We start from the raw sequence: 16,107 nt of genomic DNA, 5'->3' as shown, positions 1-16,107 counted from the left end.
GTGGCGGCTGCTTTTCGAGGCCAAGTGTGGAAACTTTTTTTTTTAAGTTAGTAAAAATATCCAACTATTGAACTGCAACATTTTCTTTTCCAGTGAAATAATAAGTAGCCATACTGGATCAAACCAATGGTCCATGCAGACAGGCATCCAATTTCCAACTAGAGTTGTCAGCTTCCAGGTACTGTGGAAAAGAATAGTACTAGGCTCTTCAAAGTTCAACAAACAAAATGTATTAGATATGGTGACAATGTGAAAAAGTGCTAAACATACATCAAATAGTACACTGGTAACAAACTAACAAACAAACAAGGCAGAAACCCACAACAAAGTAGCTCTTCTTCTAAGCTACTATCAAGATGTTACAGAACAAAAGTTATCGTTGGTCACATAGGACTCTCATATTTTTGTTATAAACTTATTACAGATTTCTAAATGCGTCACTCAGACACGGGAGAGAGTGGGAACGCCATCTGGATGTACTTTGCGTTTTCACAGCCACGGAGGCAGCTTCATCAGCTTAGAAGAAGAGCTACTTTGTTGCGGGTTTCTGCCTTGTTCGTTAGTTTGTTACCAGTGTACTATTTGATGTATGTTTAGCACTTTTTCACATTGTCACCATATCTAATACATGTTGTTTGTTGAACTTTGAAGAGCCTAGTACTATTCTTTTCCACAGCTTGTCTATTTAGTGCCAGTGCTTAGTTTTTTCTAGCTTCCAGGTACTAGCTGCGATGCGGCACTTCCAGGAGTACACTAGTGTTGCCAGGTCCCTCTTCTCCACCAGCGGGAGGTTTATGGTGTGGAGCCTGAGGAGGGCGGGGTTTGGAAAGGGGAGGGACTTCAATGACATGCAGTCCAGTTGCCAAAGCGGCCATTTTCTCCAGGTGATCTGATCTCTATCAGTGGGAGATCAGTTGTAATAGAAGGAGATCTCCAGCTAATACCTGGAAGTTGGCAACCCTAGGTAAACCCAGAAATGATGTGATCGCGGCTGCTCGTGTGATCCCCGCTCTTGAGCAGCTGGGGTGGGGTGTTGGCAACCCTAATAGTAGTCTCTAATTCTGGACATAGAAATTATAATGATGATGAAGTCCAAATAGATCATGCAGAGGGCTTAGCTGCACAGCAAGGGCATGTCCTCCTGGTGAATAAGATCACAGGAACCTTCTCCTGTGTTCCTGTGTCTACTTGGAAGGCTTTAAAAGGGGAGTGGACATGTTCATGGAGGAGAGGGCTATTCATGGCCACAAGTAAAAATGAGTAGTCATGATGCATTCCTATTCTCTCCAGGATCAGAGGAGCATGCCTGTTCTATTAGGTGCTTTGGAACACAGGCAGGACAATGCTACTGCAGTCATCTTGTTTGTGGGCTTCCTAGAGGCACCTGGTTGGTCACTGTGTGAACAGCCTGCTGGACTTGATAGGCCTTAGTCTGATCCAGCAGGGCTTTTCTTATGTTTTTTTATGTTCTTATGCTCCATTACTTTACCCTCCATCTCAAATCTTCAAATGGGGGAGAAAGAGTGACTTACTTGTGGGTTGACATCCAGAATGCACATCTTGCCTGACTCGATGACTTCATGGATGGAGTCAATCTTGGTCCCGTAGAGGTTCCCCTCGTACTCGCCGTGTTCCAGGTAGCGACCTCCTTTGATGTCCACCTCCATCTCATTCCTCGTCACAAAGCAATACACCTGCCCTGTCTGCTCGTGCTCCTTGGGCCTTCGGGAAGTATCTGCAACAAAGCCAGTGAATTAAACAAGAGGCGTGAATCTGGTGTGAAGAGTTTCAAAATAATTGGCAGCTTTATTATTTATATGTTTCATACGATGCTGTATCATTGCATATGGTTGGATATAATTTTATTCGAGAGTCGTAAGCATTAGATACTAATTTAAAAATCAATTAGCGCTAATGTTAAAAGTAGTAGAATATGGAGTAAAAGCAACTATTATTGTGTTACTGTTAAAATACTAACAATATAGAGCAATGGTTCCCAAACCTTTCGGGCCACCGCCCTCTTGGTTCCACAAACTCAATCCCAGCGCCCCCTACCCTATCCTATGAAAAGCACTATTCAAAATAGGGGTTTACATGACTCACTAAAGAAGATAATAACAATAAAAATTCAAAATCAAATTAAAAAATTTTAGTTGAAATTTATTCAACAAAACTGATTAACTTGATCCAGTGGTACCAGCTCTTCAAAGTCTGGAAAAAAATCCTGGTAAGTTTCCACCAAATTTGCCAGCCTGGTGCCATAGCTTGATCTATTGTAAATTAGTGAACAACACAGTTGAAGCCCCCCCTGCTGCCCTCTAGCGCCCCCTGCTGCCCTCTTGGCTCTTAGTGCCCCCCTAGGTAATTCCGCCGCCTCCCAGGGGGTGGTACTGCCCACTTTGGGAACCACTGATATAGAGAATTAACGAGCAAGTAAAAAACTAAGAGGATTTATTATTAAGATGCTAGAAAGTTGGCATAACATAGTTTATAAGATAGAAAAAATATTGTAATTTTTATCAAATCAAATGTATGTCCACCCAGAACCTTTTTTTCCAATGTATTAGACTATTTTTCATTTTTCTGAATTTTTCTATTTTCTGTTTCTATTTTTATTGATATGAAATAAAAATCTTTTTTTAAACAAAGAGAGAGGCATGAATCTGGAGATTATCTATCCCCTACCAACGGCAATGCTAGGTCAGATAGGTTTGTGGCTCTCTGCTAACACTGAAGAGACTTTCTACCAACTGTTTACACAGCCAGCTCAGGCAGAGTAGTTGCTCCTTTGCACTGATCGGAGGCCATCATGCAGTGTTGGCATGTGCAGAAGGATGTTGGAAATCACAAGTGGTACAACACTAAACCTCAGTGCATGCAGGGCTTTGTTCTACCCGCCATGGTGTGGCAGCCTCAGATTGTGACACCAGTGGCTCAAAGTGGTTATTATACTAGAACAGGTTCCATCAACAGACCCTCAATCCCCCAGAACTGATGAACCAACCAGTTGTTTAAAAATGCCACACGCTCATGCACTGAACCCCTCAAAAGGTCAAAAGAGAGAACAGTTCTGTGTGAGTGTGGTTGGAATACATTACATGGCTTTTGCATTTGGCTTTGGACCAACATGTCTTCGCTCCTCTGAAATGTATGTTTGCTAGTTCAGTGTGATGGAGTTGAAAAGTCAACCCATCATTGCTTGTTTCTCAGAGGATGGAGCCTGCTTTGAACCCCCTCTCCCCCTAAAGGGGATAGGATTGAAATAATACAACGGTAAACTATGTGGCATAAACCTGACGGTGATCCATTTCAAGGCTAAGATGGACTTCCCCACACCACTGCAGGGGGGCCAAGACTTACATGGGATGGTGGTTCCATACTGAGACGGGTCAGACATGATCAGCTTGTTCTTAAGACTGCGTCGGCCAACCCCCTGGGCGCCAATGAGCACCAACGTTTTCCTGCGGAACGGAGGCATGCGTGCCACCTCTTCGTAGATCAAGAGTTCATGGCGGTCAAACTCTGCAGTAGAAGGTACAGAAATCGCAGTTCACTGGAAGGCAGAGGAATGTTGGTTATTGAGTCCTCAAATTAAAAGGAGCCTTGTAAATCCTACCTCACAGGGTGTCTGTTGTGAGGAGGAGAAAGTGAATGTAAGCTGGTTTGATTCTTCCTCAAGTGGTAGAGAAAGTTGGCATTAAAAACCAAGTAAGAGTACTTGTTTTTTTTTATGCCAACTTTCTCTACCACTTGAGGAAGAATCAAACCAGCTTACAATGACTTTCTCCTTCTTAAGTCATATAAGGTCTTTCCTGCAATCTCATTTTCCTCGCTTCTAAATTCCTTTTTCTTCAGGGGGTCCCCCTTCACAGTTTTGCACATGTTTTGCTCCCTCTAGTGGTCAATTAGATATGAAACAGGTTTAAATCCAGCATATCTCCCTGCAGATTTAAAGTGCAGGTTTTTATGCTACATAGAAATGTGTTTTATATCAAACCAACCACTAGAGGCAGGAAAACATATGCTGAACTGACCTCCCCCCCACCCCGCCCGAAGAAACAGGAACTTAGAAGCGAGGAAAATGAGAATGTGGAAAAGCCCTAAGTCCTGCTGCCTAGTCCATGCAGAAAACCCAGTGCTACAGCATTCCTGATTGCTAGCTGTCCAGCCTCTGCTTGAAAGCCTCTAGTTAGGGACAGCCCACTGACCCCTATGGTTTCATTGCTGAATTGCTGTTACCATCAAGAATGTATCTCCTAATGTCTAACTGAAGTCTACCATCCTGTAACATAAGCCCACTGGATCTAGCCTGGTACCCAGTAGAGCAGCAGAGAACCATGTTCCCCTCTTGCATGGAACAGCCCTTCGGGTATGTGAAGAGCGTGATCACATTACCCTTTAGCCTTCCTTTCTCCAGGCTAAACCTACCCATTTCCATGAATCTTTCCTTGCAGGATTCATTAGATAGGATCCAGCCAAAGAACAGGATCCAGCCAGCTTTTCCACTTATAGAAAAGGGAGGAGGTGGTCCCCTCTGACCATCCAAAAAAGGCTATGCTGGAGACCACAGGACCAGCATGGACAAAAGCCACCTGAGATGGGGGGCAGTAATATAGAGTTTTGGATCCAACCCCAAGCGTGCCTGTGTGAACTCAGCCCTGGCAGAACTTTCTATGTGTTCATGAAAGCCTATGCTAATTGTTTTCTGTGGCCCCAGAAGGTCAGACCAGAATCAGTGGGCTGAAATTAAATCAAACAAGTTTTCAGCTAAACATTAGGAAGTTCTTCCTGTCAGTTAGAGTGGTTCCTCAGTGGATCAGGCTTCCTTGGGAGATGGTGGGCTCACCTTCTTTGGAGGTTTTAAAGTACAGGCTAGATGGCCATCTGTCAGCAATGCTGATTCCGTGAACGTAGGCAGATCATGAGAGGGAGAGCAGGAAGGAAGGGGTCAGTGCTTAGCTCTCGTGGCCCTTTCTTACATGCCCAGGGAAATGTCAAGTGCCACTCTGGGGTCAGGAAGCAATTTTCTTCCATGCCAGACTTGCCCAGGGATCCTGGAGGTTTTCTGCCTTCCTCTGGGCACAGAGCAGGGGTCATTGGGGGCGTCGAGGGGAGGAAGTTGAGAATGTCCTGCGTTGTGCAGGGCATTGGCCTAGATGACCCTTGAGATCCCTTCCAGCTCTATGTTTCTTCTATGTTCCTAATTTTTAAGATGCAATTTACTTTCATAATTTGAAATAAAAATGTCTAATAGCTTCTTTATTCATTTTCAAAGGGTACTTTTAAAAATTGTTTTTGAAAAACCCTACAGATGAATTCTTAAGGAAACAAAGTACCAACATGCCAGACAAAGTATTTGCATACTTTTCTTCCTTTCTCTACCTATAACTCCTAAATCTAAAAGCACTGATAGCTGGGAATAGGGACAAAAAATAGATATGATTTTCCGCAAGCAAATGTGTATTAGGAGAAGTGGGATTCATTTCAGTTTTATGACTATGGAGCATCATTCTTCTGAATGAGTCTCCACAGAGCCATGTGTGTCATCAGAAAGAATGATTTCTATAAAAAATGAGTCATCCTGAAACCATGGTTAAGCATAAATCTGGCCACATGGCAGGACATGAAAGATTCCCGGGGTAGGGGAAAGATAAAGAACAGATTTCTGCTTTTAAACATAAACACCATCAGTCCTGTTTGTGCCAATCACTTATCAGAGGGTGAATCTTGGTTCCCTTGACCTCTGTTCACAACACACCAAAAGGTGAATAGGGCTGATCACCTACTAGGGCAAGAGTTCCCGCCCCCAAAGAATTCTGGGGATTGTAGTCTGGCACAAAGGTTTAGCCCTACTAGGCTGAGGGATCTGGGAATGTTTAGTCTCTCTCCAGGGTCTCAGATAGAGGTCCTTTCACATCACCTACTCGCCTAGTCCCTTTTGCTGGAGATGCTGGGGATTGAACCTGGGACCTTCTGCATGCCAAACAGATGCTCTACCACTGAGCCACAGCTCCTCCCCAAACTGAACACATGAAGCTGCCTTCTACTGAATCAGACCCTTGGTCCATCAAAGTCAGTATTGTCTACTCAGACCAGCAGCGGCTCTCCAGGGTCTCAGGCAGAGGTCCTTCACATCACCTACCTGCCTACTCCCTTTAACTGGAGAGGCCGGGGATTGAACCTGGGACGTTCTGCATGCCAAGCAGATGCTCTACCACTGAGCCACAGCCCCTCTTCAGGCTCGGATACAGATAGAGAAAACTACTCACTGAGCTCCCAGGCAAATCTGTTGTCGTGCAGATTTAGAAACCAGGGTTCTTTTTGTGACTCGTGCTGTCATTATGGATCCTTAACTAGTGAGGGGGGGGGGAAACTAGTCCCCGGAACAAACCTGAAAAGTCAAGAGAATCTGGCTCCCTGCTCGCCTATGAAAATATACTTTGTCAGCTCATAAGGTTCAATCCCGACGGAAGTCGGTTTCAGGTAGCCGGCTCAAGGTTGACTCAGCCTTCCATCCTTCTGAGGTCGGTAAAATGAGTACCCAGCTTGCTGGGGGTAAAGGGAAGATGACTGGGGAAGGCACTGGCAAACCACCCCACAAACAAAGTTTGCCTTGGAAACGTCGGGATGCGACATCACCCCATGGGTCAGGAAATACCTGGTGCTTGCACAGGGGTCCTTTACCTTACCTAATGGGCAAAGTGGCGCAGAGTGGTAAGCTGCAGTACTGCAGTCAAAAGCTCTGCTCAGGACTTGAGTTCGATCCCGACGGAAGTTGGTTTCAGGAGGCCGGCTCAAGGTTGACTCAGCTTTCCATCCTTCCAAGGTCGGTAAAATGAGGACCCAGCTTGCTGGGGGTAAAGGGGAAATGACTGGGGAAGGCACTGGCAAACCACCCCATAAACAAAGTCTGCCTAGGAAGTGTCGGGATGTGACGTCACCTCATGAGTCAGGAATGACCCGGTGCTTGCACAGGGGACCTTTACCTTTTAATGGGCAAAGCAGCAGGAGGGAGGTGAAATCTCCTTGCATCATTGACAAGGAATGGGAGAGTTTTGCTGAGATGCACAGTCTAGGCCCACAGCATCTCTCAATGCAGCAATGGGGGTGGGGGGGGGATCGCCGAGAACCCTTGCCTGCATTTTTTGTGGTCAGATACATCATCCTCTTCTTCTTCTTCCCGCTGAGGCTTCCACACAAGGCACCTGCCGGGAGGAGAAGGAAACACTAAGAAAGCTGGGGAGAGGGCCTTAGGAAACAGTCCATAATGGGAAACTTGCCTGTGCACAGGGGGTCACCGGGGAAAAGCAAGCATGGATGAACAAGATGATAGACCATCCCCCTAGCCTCTGTTGCCTTCTTGACTATGGACCAATTGAGTTCTGGGGTGGGGGGGAAGTGACATACATTGTCCTGGGACACAAAGTCAAAGGAATAATCTCTTCCTGGGGGGTTCAAATTGCACCTCTTCCCCATTCTAGGAGCCAGCAAGACTCCTTCAAGGATGAAAGGTCTAACAACGGCTACCAGCAAGACAGCTAGGGTGGCCAGGTCCCCCCTCTCCATCAGTGGGAGGTTTTTTGGGGCTGGGGCAATTGTGCATATCACCACACACAACGCAATTACATCACTTCCAGGTTTACCCTTGGAAGCGCCGCTGCAGCCACTTTAGCGCTCAACCCCTCCCCAAACACTGGTGTTTTGGGGGTCTGAGTGCTAAAGCAGCCACGGTGATGTGGCGCTTCTGGGGGTAAACCCAGAAGTGATGTAATCACATCGCGCGTGGCCACGCATGCTATCCCTGCTCCGGAGTAGCCTGGTGGATTGGTGGGCAATTGCCCACCGAAATCACCCACCTGGCAACCTTTAAGACAGCCAAGTGAAATGTCTGTTGTTTCATTAATAGGCTTTCCCACATTCTCAGTTTCCTTGCTTCTAAGTTCCTGTTTCTTCGGGGCGGGGCGGGGGGCTTCAGTTCTGTGCTTGTTTTGCTCCCTCTAGCGGTCAATTTGATCTCAAACAAGTTTATATCCAGTGTAAAAGTCTGGAGATTTAAACTGCAGGTTTTAACACTGGATATATATTTGTTTGATACTGAATTGACCAGTAGAGGGAGCAAAACAAGTGTGGAACTGACCCCCCCCCCAAAAGAAACAGGAACTTAGAAGCAAGGAAACTAAGAATGCGGAAAAGCCCTATGCCTCTGAACACTAGAGATTGGGAATGTGCTGTTCCCTTCAAGTCCTACATGTAGCATTGCTCACTAACTAGCAAAAAGTCAGCTTGAACTCTCCCACCCAACCCCATTTCCATGCCCATAGAAGCAGGCATGAAAACCGGTCTCTAACCCATTAATGTATTTAAATGTACCTTTATGTTTCAAGGTGCAAGGCACTTTGCATGCATGGACATTACACACACACATGGGTGTGCACTGCACATACCTGCGTGCATATGCGTGAAATTTAAACTGAAAGCTGCCTGGCCTGTGCATCTCACTATGCTGTGCCATTAGGGTTCCCAGGTCCCTCTTTGCCACCGGCGGGAGGTTTTTTGAGTGGAGCCTGAGGAGGGCGGGGTTTGGGGAGGGGAGGGACTTCAATGCCATAGAGTCCAATTGCCAAAGGGACCATTTTTTCCCGGTGAACTGATCTCTATCGGCTGGAGAGCAGTTGTAATAGCAGGAGATCTCCAGATAGTACCAGAAGATTGGCAACCCCTACGTGGCACGTGAGAAGAGTGATGGAGTTGCTGCTGTGAGCAAGAGATTCATGTGTAAATGCTCGCCCAGTGTGGGATGGTGGCAAGAGGCTGGGGTGGGGTCTCAGGCAGGGAGCAACAGTGGAGGTATAGTGGCTGGTGGGCTGCCGAAGGAGTAAAACACCAAGCAGTTGCTGAAAGCTGAACTAGATGGATTTTTGCTGTGATCCGCCATGGTTTTTCTGTTCTGGAGGCCGAGGGGAGAGCAACGCAACTTGGGCTCACTGGCAAGCATCTGCAGGCCTGAGATCTGCCTCGCTCAAGAATTATACAAGTCTCTAAGCCAGTCAGAAGGCTAGACTGGGAGCCAATCAGAGCCTGGGAAATCTTTAACAAGGGTGGGGCAAGAGGGAAGGGCCTATTCAACCTTCTGCACAGGCTGAGCAACAGTGGCTTGTAACACAGGGCCTCGAGTTGCCAACCTCCAGGTACTTAGTAGACAAAATGTTAGCCTGCTGTATGGAATTAGCAGAAATAGACCAGCAGTTTTGTAAAGCCTATAGTATATTAATGTGCATAAATAGCAACCATAGAATAAACAAAAATGATATTGACATTCATATCATGTTGTTGGGAACATACATTGTTGTCCCAAAATAAGTCACAGAGTTACAGATATTTTGGACCGTTAACACTGACGGTGAATTGAACAATAGAGCACAACATAGAATAGCGCACGTTGACGTCTTGTGTAAGTGGCTCTTAATGTCCGTAACTTTGAGGTTCCGTTCTCCCCCTGTATATATATTGGGGTGCGGTCCTTGCTTGACAAGGGTCCGGTTGTCACCCTGTTTCGGCCTATTTAGGCCTTCTTCAGGAACCACTATAATTATGAAATAATAATAATAATAATGACAAAATAGTACAAATGTACAGAATGAAAGGCATCTAGGCATATAGGGAAATTTGCCTTGTACATTTAGCTGTTACATATACCAAGCTTAAAACATTGTCAAGCTAAAAAACATTGGGCCATTGGACTCTATGGCATTGAAGTCCCTTCCCAAACCCTGTCCTCCTAAGACTCTGCCCCCAAATCCTCCTCCCAGTTATGAAGAGAGATCTGGCGACCCTAACAGGGCCTGAGAGCCTTCTCCGAGCCTCTGCGGCTGTTTGTTAGTGGGACTGGTCCAGCCGGTCCCCTCGCTTGCGATGCTGTCATTGTGAGGGTCGCGCCTTTTACCTGATGATGGTGTGACTTCAAGGTCGCGCTTCACAAAAGCTTTGCGCTTCTCCTCCAGCAGCTGGCTGGGGATGAGCCCTGCGCTTCCGCCTTCCACGTGGCAGGCCTGTGAGAACGAGGATTGACGTGAGAACAAGGGTTGAGGTGAGCATCTGGGGCACAGACCTGGGGCCATGAACGAGAGCTTTCCTCCACACAAACCCACCGCCTTTGTTTTGATAGAAAAGATTCCCTTTATGCTAAAATTCTTATACTTTTGAGCTGGTCTTTGACCGTAATCATTCATTCATTCATTCATTCATTCATTCTTAACAAAGCTGAAACCAAAAGAAAACCGGCACAACGTGCATTTTATGACGCACATCACCCCAAATTAACATATCTGCCAGCATGGTATAGTGGTTATGAGTGACTGTCGCTAATCTGGTGAACAGGGTTGGTTTCCCCACCCCTACTCATGAAGCCAGTTGGGTGACCTTGGACTAGTCACAGTTCTCTCTGAACTCTCTCAGCCCCACCAACCCAGGCGATTGTGAGAGATCCCCCTCTCTGAGTTTGCTTCTCCAAATCAGTTGCTCAGACGTTGATACAGAAACAATCGATTTATTGAAGCCTTCAGGAGATGAGACAGGCACAGGTAGAAAGTTGCAAGTGAGGGGCTATACGGGTTTACAGAATATATTGACTCCAGGGCACTGGGGCACTGGGGTTCACACTTATTGTTATGGGAAGTTACAAGCTTGGCATAATACAAAACATCAGACAGATCCCAGGAAGTCTGGGCGGCTATCACACTTCCAAGGCCGCATCGGCCTGAGGGAGTACTGGCAGGAAGAACAGCGGGGGGGGGAAGATACATGGGCCATCAGGCCTGGCGCCTGAGACCAGAAGGTGTGAACTGCTTTTACGAGTTCACTGATAACACAGCAGGTGATGGAAAGCAGAGACACAAAGACAGAGACCCTCACATTCTGCCCCCCTTAAGGCCCCCCCCCGGGGTCCCCGAGAGGACGAGGCTTATCGGGATAAGCAAGGTGGAATTCCCGGACTAAGCGAGGAGCCGCCATGTGGGGCGCGGCCACCCATTCGTCATGAGCGGAGCCAAGGTTTTTCCAGCGAACAAAGTAAAACAGTTTCCCTTTCTTCCATTTGGAGTCTAAAACCTTGGATATTTCCAAATGGGTGTCCCCTCCTACTACGGTAGGAATCTCGTGTGCGGGAGGGGGGTGGAACTGGGGGGCTGCCACATAGGGTTTGAGGAGGCTTATATGAAAGACTGGATGGACTCCTTTCAGAGTTTTTGGGAGGTCCAGTTCCACAGTAACCTCGTTGATTACTCTGGTAATGGGGAAAGGTCCCACATAACGGTCGCTCAGTTTTTTGCAGGGGCGAAGAGAGCGGAGGTTTTTGGTGGACAGATAGACTTGCTCCCCCACCTTGAGTTCCCATCCCGGAGACCGGTGTTTGTCTGCTTGTTCCTTGTACTTGCTTTTTGCCCTTTCCAGATTTTTGAGCAACCATGGCCAGGTGGATTTAACCACCTGAATCCACTCCTGAAGGTCAGGGGTAGACTGGAGCTCTGGCGAGACGGGGGCAGAACCGAAAGGGCCGAAATCCGTCCCGTATATAACTTGGAAGGGACTAAAGCCGGTAGAGGAATGAGGCGCATTGTTATACGCATATTCGGCAAATGGCAGCAGGTCGACCCAGTCGTCCTGGTGGAAATTTACATAGCAACGCAAATAACATTCTACCACCGCATTTACTCGTTCTGTTTGACCATCCGTTTGGGGGTGATAGGCGGAAGAAAGGCCCTGCTCTTCCACTCCCATTAACTTTAGGAAGGCCCGCCAGAATTTGGCAACAAACTGGACCCCCCGGTCGGAGAGGACCTTCCTCGGGATCGAGTGTAGCCTGAGGACGTGTGTGATGAACAGTTTAGCTAAGCCCTGGGCTGAAGGAAGGCCTGCACATGGAACGAAGTGAACCTGTTTGGAAAAGAGGTCTGTGATAACCCAAAGAACCGTTTTTCCCCGACTCGGAGGTAGGTCGGTGATAAAATCCATGGCGATGACTTCCCAGGGACGGGAGGGGCTCTCAAGCGGTTTGAGAAGCCCTGGGGGTTTTCCCATCCGTTTCTTGGCTGTGGCGCAGGTGGGGCAGCTGCGCACATACAACTCTACATCAGATCTCATACCGGGCCACCAGAATTGTCTTCGAACCAGGTGAAGCGTTTTTATGAAACCAAAATGACCCGCTAGCCTGGCACCATGTACAAGTCCCAATACTTCCTTGCGAAGAGAGGAGGGGACGTACAGTTTCCCCCCTTGCACCCACCAAGTGTTGGTACGTTCCAGACCAGTGGGGAGGAGATGATGCTCCTCCTCCTGCAAGGAGGCGTCCCGGAGTCGCTGTTGGAAGGCTTCCGGGATGCCTTTGAGTGTAGGGGGGGTCTCCGGTGGTCGGGCTTGGGACCGGGTGGTGACGGCTAAGCTAGGAACTTCCCCTCGCTGCTCGGGAGTGAACAGGGAGTCGACTGGGCGATCGAAATCGTTGCGATACTGGGGAAGTCGTGACAAAGCGTCGGCTAGGGCATTTTCTTTGCCAGGGACATGTCTGAGAGTGAACCGGAACTTAGCGAAAAATTGGGCCCACCGAACCTGTTTGGCATTGAGTTTTCTAGCCCCCTTGAGGGCCTCAAGATTCTTGTGATCGGTACACACTTCGAATGGCAGTTCGGCCCCTTCCAAGAAGTGTCGCCATATGGTAAGGGCATGTTTGACCGCTGCTGCCTCCTTCTCCCAAATGGCCCAGTTGATTTCAGACTGGGAAAACTTCTTGGAGAAGTAGGCGCATGGTCTCAACCGTCCCCCCTCATCCCTCTGCAATAGGGCCCCGCCCATGGCTACATCCGAGGCATCCACTTGCACCACAAAAGGCTTGGTGCAATCTGGGTGAGCCAAAACGGGTTCGGATGAAAAAAGTAGCTTCAAACGTTCAAAAGCTAGCTGGCACTGGGGGGACCATTGCAAACGGGCTGAGGGAAGCGCGGCGCTAGCCCCCTTGTCCTTGGTACGCAACAGGGCAGTGAGGGGAAGCGCAACTTGGGCAAAGTTAGGAACGAAGTTCCGGTAAAAATTGGCAAACCCCAAAAACTGCTGAAGTTGGCGGCGGGTAGTGGGAGGTTCCCAGTCCCGCACTGCCTGGACCTTGGCGGGGTCCATTTCCAACCCTTGGTGGGAGATCACATACCCCAGAAATGTAATGGAGGGTTGGTGGAATTCACATTTGGACACCTTAGCATACAGTTTGTGCTCCCGCAGCCGCTGGAGCACCTCTCGCACTAGGCGCACATGGTCTTCCATGGTTTCAGAGTAAATAAGGATGTCATCGAGAAATACCACCACCCCCCGAAACAGCAAATCATGCAAAACCTCATTAATTAATTGCATAAAGACACTCGGAGCCCCCGAAAGTCCGAACGGCATGACTAGGTACTCAAACATCCCAAAACAACTGGAAAAGGCCGTTTTGGGTTCGTCTCCTTCTTTGATGCGAATGCGGTGGTAGGCTTCTACCAAGTCCAGTTTGGTGAAGATTCGGCCCTCCTTTAATTGTGCTAGAAGGTCAGGAATAAGAGGGAGGGGGTAAGCATTAGACTGGGTGACTGCGTTCAGTCTGCGAAAGTCAATACACAGTCTTAAATCTCCCGTCTTTTTCTTTACAAAGAAAGCTGGGGCTGAATAAGGAGCCTTGGAGGGGCGTATGAAACCCCTCGCCAGATTGACATCCAGATAGTCTCGCAACACTGTCTTTTCACTAGGGCTCATGGGGTAAACCTTTCCCTTAGACAGTTTGCCTTCCCCTACAATCTCGATGGCACAGTCCGTTTCTCTGTGGGGAGGCAGTTCGTCGCACTCTCTAACATCAAAAACATCAGTAAATTGCGAGTACTCAGAGGGTAATTGAGGAGAGACTGGGGCGGGGGACCCTACCAGTGCGGCGGCTGGAGTCCTGAGTACCCGTTCCTTGTCATGCAACCCACAGGGGTTTTCGGGGAAGGAAAGCACCCGTTTAACCCAATCAATGGAGGGATTGTGCCCCCTTAACCAGTTCATCCCTAACACCACAGGGGTTACAATAGGGGCGATAGTGAAATACAACCGTTCCCAATGTTCCCCCACGGACATAATCACGGCTGCAGTTCTGTGGGTCACCGGGCCCCGTTTAAAGTCACTCCCGTCCATTTGGGAAAAACGGAGGGGTCCCGGAAGTCGCTTGCGCCGGACACCCAACTTCTTGGCAGTTTCCTCATTTATCATGGTGCGGGTACACCCCGAGTCGACCAACGCGGGGACCTCTAACGGGGGACCCCCTTTGGGTAGGGACAGATGGACACGCACAAATACATTGTCCTCTTGGGCGCTTACCATCGGTGGAGCTCCTTGCACAACGATAGGGACGGTCTGCTGCGGAGCCCCCTCTACAGCAGACCGACGGCGTTTTTTGCCGGCTGTTCCCACTCTTCCTCCTCGCTGGAAGAGGGGGACGGGGTAGTGGCCTCCGGGGAGCCGTCCGAATCAAAGACGGTATTTGTAATCCGGGACCCCGATGGGACCGTAGAGTCGGATGCCCCATCCTGGGGACGTGCGTGGAGAGCGGAGGGTGCGCCGGAGTGCCGGCTCAGTGGTCCACTTCTGCGGCGAGGCTGGCTGTCGGCGGCCGGTTTCGTCGGCTCGGCCTGGGTTTGGCGGGGAGGGGTCGGACGGCCTGAGCGAGAGGGGCATTGCGATGCAAAGTGACCCTTTCCCCCGCAGATCAGGCAGACGCCGGCCTCGAACCGCTTGCGGCGTTCCGCGGCCGAGAGGACCCCGCCACCCCCTTGCCGGAGTTCCCGGCTACGGTCACCCCGGGGCCTGGGGTCTCGCCCAATCCGTTGCTTGGACAAGTTCAGGAGTTGTTTGCGATTCTCGATGTCAGCAGCATGGCGAACCCAACCTTCCACATCCGGGGGGTTCCCTTGCATGAAGGCCCAATGTTGGAGGTCTGGGTTGAGACCCTCCCTGAAACATTGTACCAAGGTAGCCTCACTCCAGTCCAGAATTCGGCTAGCCAGTGACTGGAACTCACTTGCATACTGCGCCACCGACTTAGTCCCTTGGCGCAGTTGCATCAGGGAGGCTTTAGCCCGCTCACCTAGAGTCGGGTCCTCAAAACGGTTTCGGAGTGCTACCATGAACTCGTCCAGGGTTCGCAGCACCGGCGAGCGGAGTTCATACTGCAACACCATCCAGGCAGCCGCCTCCCCTTGCAGTAAGGAAGCCACGTACTGCACCCGGGACTCCTCAGAAACGAAGGTTCGGCCTTGTTCCCGCATAAAAATGTCTACTTGGACCATAAAAAAGGTCAACTGGTCTCCCGACCCGTCATACGTGACTTTCAGGTCCCGACGGGCCGGGGGGGCAGGGGTTGCGGGCGGAACTACTGGCGCCCCGTCTGGGGGAGCACCGGCTGGAGGTTGCAATTTCAGCGCATCTAGGGTCGTGGCCATCTCACCCATTACGCGTTGCATGATCTCCATCTGTTCCTGCATAGCCCGGCGGTCTTCCTGCCACTGCTTTCGTTCTTCCTCCATGAGGGCCTCTTTGCGGGCCGGGTCCCCTTCGAGTCCCGTGCTGGGGAAGGCCAACCGGCGATCCTTCGCCGCAGTCCGCGAGAGCGACCAGCCCTTGGGAGAGTCCAGCCAATAAGTGAGCCCCCGGGGACGTCCGTCCCGATCTTGGTCGGGGGCGCGACCCTTCGGTTTCTTTGGCTTGGCTCCCTCCTCTTTAGGGTCCGGCTTCTCCGGCTCGTCCGGTTCCTTGGGGGCATCGGGGTTAGGGGTGGTGTCCTCGTCGGCTGACATTCTGTCCAAAACGGTACAGCTGCAGTCCGAGAGGCAAGGACTTGCAACTTAATGTGAGAGATCCCCCTCTCTGAGTTTGCTTCTCCAAATCAGTTGCTCAGACGTTGATACAGAAACAATCGATTTATTGAAGCCTTCAGGAGATGAGACAGGCACAGGTAGAAAGTTGCAAGTGAGGGGCTATACGGGTTTACAGAATATATTGACTCCAGGGCACTGGGGCACTGGGGTTCACACTTATTGTTATGGGAAGTTACAA

At 49.4% G+C, this 16,107-nt stretch overlaps 1 protein-coding gene across 2 annotated transcripts in view; it reads right to left on the bottom strand.

The window, feature by feature from the left end:
• The window catches only part of MPP2 (MAGUK p55 scaffold protein 2), a 65,945-nt gene that overhangs the window by 3,664 nt on the left and 46,174 nt on the right, over positions 1-16,107 (bottom strand). For both annotated transcript variants that reach the window (XM_056863199.1, XM_056863200.1), the window contains exons 7-10: positions 9,944-10,049; positions 7,137-7,205; positions 3,361-3,522; positions 1,533-1,735 (exon numbers count right to left, since the gene is read on the bottom strand). In XM_056863199.1, the coding sequence (XP_056719177.1) occupies positions 1,533-1,735; positions 3,361-3,522; positions 7,137-7,205; positions 9,944-10,049 (540 nt within the window). The remainder of the gene's footprint in view (positions 1-1,532; positions 1,736-3,360; positions 3,523-7,136; positions 7,206-9,943; positions 10,050-16,107) is intronic.

Source organism: Euleptes europaea, chromosome 18, assembly GCF_029931775.1.
Source record: "Euleptes europaea isolate rEulEur1 chromosome 18, rEulEur1.hap1, whole genome shotgun sequence".
Classification (NCBI taxonomy): domain Eukaryota; kingdom Metazoa; phylum Chordata; class Lepidosauria; order Squamata; family Sphaerodactylidae; genus Euleptes; species Euleptes europaea.
This window is presented reverse-complemented; position numbering and strand designations above follow the sequence as displayed.